This window comes from Anneissia japonica, unplaced genomic scaffold, assembly GCF_011630105.1.
Source record: "Anneissia japonica isolate Jap-2015-1 unplaced genomic scaffold, ASM1163010v1 scaffold2207_len539183_cov196, whole genome shotgun sequence".
NCBI classification, from domain to species: domain Eukaryota; kingdom Metazoa; phylum Echinodermata; class Crinoidea; order Comatulida; family Comatulidae; genus Anneissia; species Anneissia japonica.
The window spans coordinates 489,599-495,022 of NW_022699997.1; the positions used below are offsets into that span (position 1 = coordinate 489,599).

Genomic DNA, 5,424 nt, shown 5'->3' on the forward strand with positions numbered 1-5,424 from the left:
AATAAATTTTTATAAAATTTTTTTTTTTTTTTTTTTTTTTAAATAAATAAATGAAATTTAAATATTTTAAATAAATGAAATGTGATGATTTTATCAGTGAAGTCTGGTTATAGCTACACTATTATATTTATGTATTTTAAATTCAGTCGGCCGATGTATAATAATTTAACTTTTTTATATTTTTTATGGAATAACAGATGGAGAACCACCAGAGTTTATGGATTGTCCAGGAAACATTACGCAGCCAACTGATGAGGATAAGCGAACTGCTAGAGTTACTTGGGCTCCACCAATGGCAACTGATAATGCAGGAACTCCATTTACAGTCTCGAATTTCCAACCAAGTACGCCATTTTATGAAATTTTATAATCTAATCTAATCATATTTATTTATATAGCGCCTTTCTTTGAAGATAGGAAGCGCTTCTGTCCCTGGTCATTGGATCCACATGCTAAGTGTTGCTGCTGTATTCAGCGCAGGAGCAAGCAACCCCACCAGGTACCCATTTATACTCTTGGGTGGAGAGAAGCAATGCAGATAAAGTGCCTTGCTCAAGGACACAAGCGAAATGCACAGCGAGGGATTGAAACCCCGACCTCGAGGTTGGGAAACCAAACCTTTCACGCTGCGCCAAACATACACTGATGATTTGTTGATATTTAATATCAACTAATTATTAACAAATAAGTTATCATAACTTTGTGAATTTCATTTTAAATGTCAAACAAATTCCTCCATTTATGGCGAGGCAAATTGTCGAGCGGTTAAGTTAGGGATGCCACAACCTACAGCCATAATATAGGTCCGGTGCGCAATTTGGCGGTGTACTTTTGACACAAGTAGGGGTCTAACCCGGTGTACTGGTTCATGCAGCCCCTGTTGTGGACAGAGGAGTGATAGAAGGTACCGGCTTACTGGGGAGCTCAGACATGAAGAGACCCTTAGGGGAGAAGAAAGTTACTGTAGGAGCTAGTCAACACCTCAAGTGTTTTGAGACTCCGGTATAATGTGCTATATAAATCAAACTGCATTACATCCTATTAAATTAGTATAGGCATGTTTGATATTATTTACTGTATACTAATTTCAATTGAACTGTCATGCTAAAGGCATAAAGGCACATATTCTGGGCAAAACCAAAGTTAAGTTTTAAACCAAAGTTAATTTAAAATTGAATTTGCCTATACTTTTGTATTTCTACCCATTATTAATTGTTATGTACATAATGTACCTGCATCTGAATTTTTTTTTGTTTAATTATGAAAATTATTGTGTATTATTATAAATTTAAAAAAAAATTTCCCTGTATTTTTGTTTTTCTACTTAATTGCAATTTATTGGCTTTTTTGTTTTTATTAGTTTGTTGTATGGAATTTTTATTAATTTAAGTATTTAGGAAAATTTCTTTACTGAATTTGTATTTTTATTGCTTGTTTTATGCTTTGTTCTACTTCAATTTTGTTTTAAATTGCAATAAAGAATTTAAAGAATAAACATAATCATTGGTTAATGCTAGCAGTTAAAATAAAAATTGTTTAATTTGTATTGTATTTAATTGATTATTAATTAATTGTATATAAGGAAATCTTAAAAAGTGTGTTTGCTTTTGATTTATCAAATGTCACTATACTAAATCATTATTAGCAGATGCTTTAATACTATGCTATTTTACATGCTATTTTTGCCAACAGATGATGAATTCGTGTATCTATTTGGGGGAGCTAATCCCGTCATTTACACTGCTTTTGATTTAAGTGGCAACACAGGATTTTGTATATTTTATGTTACTGTAACAGGTATGTTGTTTCAAATCACCATAAAGTTTTTATATTAATTTCATCTATATATGGCCATATATGCTATAATTATTTTCAGTTAGAAAATAAGCATTCATTGATTAATTATACATTGTGTGATTAATTTATTGATTTGTTGACTGGTGGCAGACTAACAGACCGTTTCACCAAGTCCTGCCTTTGTATAATGTTACTAATGACCAGGATAATAAACCTGTAATTTGGATAAAATATGGTCTGAGGTAACAACTTTATTAAATTACAGCATTGAAAAAAAATCTGACTAAACATTTTATAAATTTCAGATTTGAATGGGATTTTTTAAAAAGATATCATGGTTCCTAATATGGCAGATTATTCCATATAATTTGTCATACATAGGCTCATGCAATATTAGCCTACATTTTCCTTTTTTAAATAATATTCTTAGCTTATTTGTACATGTGGATTGTCTTGTTTTGCGAATTTTTAATAAATATTTAAATAGTTTTGTGTCATACAAAGGAGTAATTGTCAGAATGCATATATTTTTATTATAATTATAACCATTTGGAAAATTTTTACCACGATCCTTGTAGCTTGTGTCTGGCATATTGTTCAGTAAAACTTCCCACACAGTTCAACAAAAATTCGATGATGAAATGTTTGAGCTAACATAATGTGTGTTAAGACAGCTTTGGGTAGTATTCCTATTTTTGAATAAACATAATATATTTAACTTGGGGATTCAATTAAACATTTCCTAATTGTTTAACTCACTGGCTGTCTGATTAATAATATGATTGGCATTTTAAATACATAGATTTGTTCCCTGGACTTGTGTTGTTTTTAATCAACTTTACAATTATTTTAGATCATGTTATGATCTATAGTGGATAGAAATATCTTTTGGGCATAATACTGTTAATGCACTTGTTGTCTAGATGACCAGTCGCCTGTGTTCACCACACAGCCACCGAACATAACATTAACAGCTGATGAATCAGGACCTACTGCCATTGCTACCTGGAACCAGCCTGTAGTAGACGACAATGTTGGAGTAATTGCAGTAGTACCAGAACATTTATCCGGCAGTCCATTTAATATAGGGGTTACTGACGTCACTATAGTTGCATATGATGCAGCTGGAAACCAGGCATCTGTAATGTTTTATGTCACCGTCTATGGTACGATAAAATACAATTGTTGTGTTTAAGTTTATGATAACATTATATTAACATCTTGTCTGTATTGAGGAAGACGTCGGAGGCATTTTATTACACAGTGACTTTTATAGGACTTTATTCGTTGAAAAGCTACAGGGTAGCCTACGATGTTCTATCATGTCCTTATTTAAACACTGTATATGTACCTTTTTTCTGTCTCTTATACACATCTAGATGTGTATAAGAGACAGTTATTATATTGTCCACACATTTAATGTGGTTGTTATCATTGTTGTGAAAAACAGACGATACTCCTCCAGTGTACACCAATTGTCCCGGTCAGCGTAATTTCAATACTGACGTTGGTTTGAACACATCTTCAGTCGTTTGGAGAACATTGGTTATCCAGGATAATGACCAAGTCAATCAAGAATACAACAGCCATTTATCTCCTGTTGACCTACCTGTAGGAACACACACAATCTACAACAATGTAACAGATCGATCGGGAAACTATGCGGAATGTATATTTGAGGTTGTAGTTACAGGTAATTTTTTGATGAATTGATTCCTAGTAAACTAACTTTATATTGTACATTAGTACAAAGTAATCTATAATATGAGCCATAATATTAGTCGTATTACGGTATCAATGAAAACAATTAAAATAAAAAGAACATTGCTTTAACTAATTTATTTGAGAAACAGGCAGGCTCAGGTAGCACACATGAAGAAGGTATTTATATCTAATGTCACAAATAAATTCATTATTCAAAACAAGGTGCTACCCTTTAATTACATTTGCTTTTAAAACATATACTGTATAATCTACATGTTTATGTTCAACATATCACTTACGGTATGTCTTGAAATATTGTTAATTACCACAGCTCAGTTATTTAAGCGGGGTGGTATCCATTTAGTGTGTCGTGAATCACGGAAAACGTTAAAGAACGCAGTTTACTACTCGGAAAAGAGTACGGTATTGTATCCTGCCCGATCACCACCAAAAAAGTATTGTGTAGGCCTACAATTATCTGCTCCGCATTGTACTAGGCTTAACCTCGAGTGAAGGCGTGTGACAACAGAGAAGTTTGTTATACAAGGCTTTTATTGAGCTTATGTTTCCTGCTCGTGGAAATGGATGCAAAATTATTTTTTATTTTTGTTAATGATTTTATTTTGGTTTTTAAATAAAAACGATACATTATTAATTATTCATTTTGCAAATATATTGTATCAGTGAGTTTTCATTATTATACAGACCTTCAAAGAAACAGTCACATAAACTAATTCAAAATATGGTGGCATGTGTAATCATAATATCAAAATACTCACATATGACTTCATTGTTTTTAATTTCAAAATCAGAAGGTTAAAATTATGTTGCAGATATGCTTAGCTGGTACTCAATCAATCAATCAATCAATTTAATGGATATCACTTTCGTAACAGTGGCACACGTTGGACAATACCCAACGGTGCATCCAAATATAAGAGAAAAATAATAAACTTAAACTAGGAGTAAATTAAGCTAAAATGTATATACAAAGTAAAATTTATCAACATGGCATGTAGGTCTATGTGGTATGGTACCGGTAGTCTTACAGGACCGTATTATTTACAGAGTTGCTGTATGAATTGCAAGTTAATATGGAGCTAAAACTAACAGACAACTAACTAACATTACAAGATATTTATAACAAAATATAGAGCTTAGAACTAACTGATCATAAAGGTTCATATTAACAGAATAAAGGGAAATACAAAAACTAATTAAAGTGTAACGGGTGGTAATAAACGCAACTGCCATTATTATCGTCATTATCAATCATCAGCATTATCATTATTATTATCATTAGTATTATTGTCAATTTTTTTATTATCGTTATTATATATGAATTGTAAACATTTTCATAAATATTGTTCTTTTGAAGACAATGAGGATCCAACATATGAAGTATGCCCGAATTCGTTCACCGTAATTGCGTCACCTTCTTCAAACGAAACACAGGTCTCGTGGACAGTATCATCCCCGTCAGACAATGTTCAAATTGTATCTGAAACTATGACATATTCGTCAAATGACATATTTGCAATAGGAACTTACACTATCCGATATGAAGCAACAGATTCCTCTGGAAACACAGGCATTTGCGAGTTCACTTTAGCAGTTCAAGGTAAAAAAAAAGCTAACTTGTGCTAGAACTATTTTTACTTATATTTGTCTATATAATTTTTAGCTCTGCTGTTCACTTATTATACATCGGAAGATATTTTTAAGATTAAACACAAGACTATTACAGCTAATTGTATTGTTGTTGTTGAATTTTTAATTGATATTGAATAGAATTTTTCAATGAATTTCTTTTAAATATGTTTGTAGCGGTTGCGATTAATTATTGAATGTATTGTAAATAATTAATAGAATATTCACCTTTAAATAACTTTGTATAAGTATTGTATTATAAGTTTTTTTAAA

General features: G+C 31.5%; 1 protein-coding gene across 1 annotated transcript in view; it reads left to right on the plus strand.

Annotated features, from left to right (window-relative positions):
* LOC117103264 overlaps window positions 1–5,424 on the plus strand; it is a 66,660-nt gene that overhangs the window by 47,622 nt on the left and 13,614 nt on the right. Inside the window, exons 47-51 of the mRNA XM_033243833.1 lie at window positions 198–344; window positions 1,693–1,797; window positions 2,721–2,963; window positions 3,248–3,490; window positions 4,880–5,122. Coding sequence (XP_033099724.1) covers window positions 198–344; window positions 1,693–1,797; window positions 2,721–2,963; window positions 3,248–3,490; window positions 4,880–5,122 — 981 coding nt within the window. The remainder of the gene's footprint in view (window positions 1–197; window positions 345–1,692; window positions 1,798–2,720; window positions 2,964–3,247; window positions 3,491–4,879; window positions 5,123–5,424) is intronic.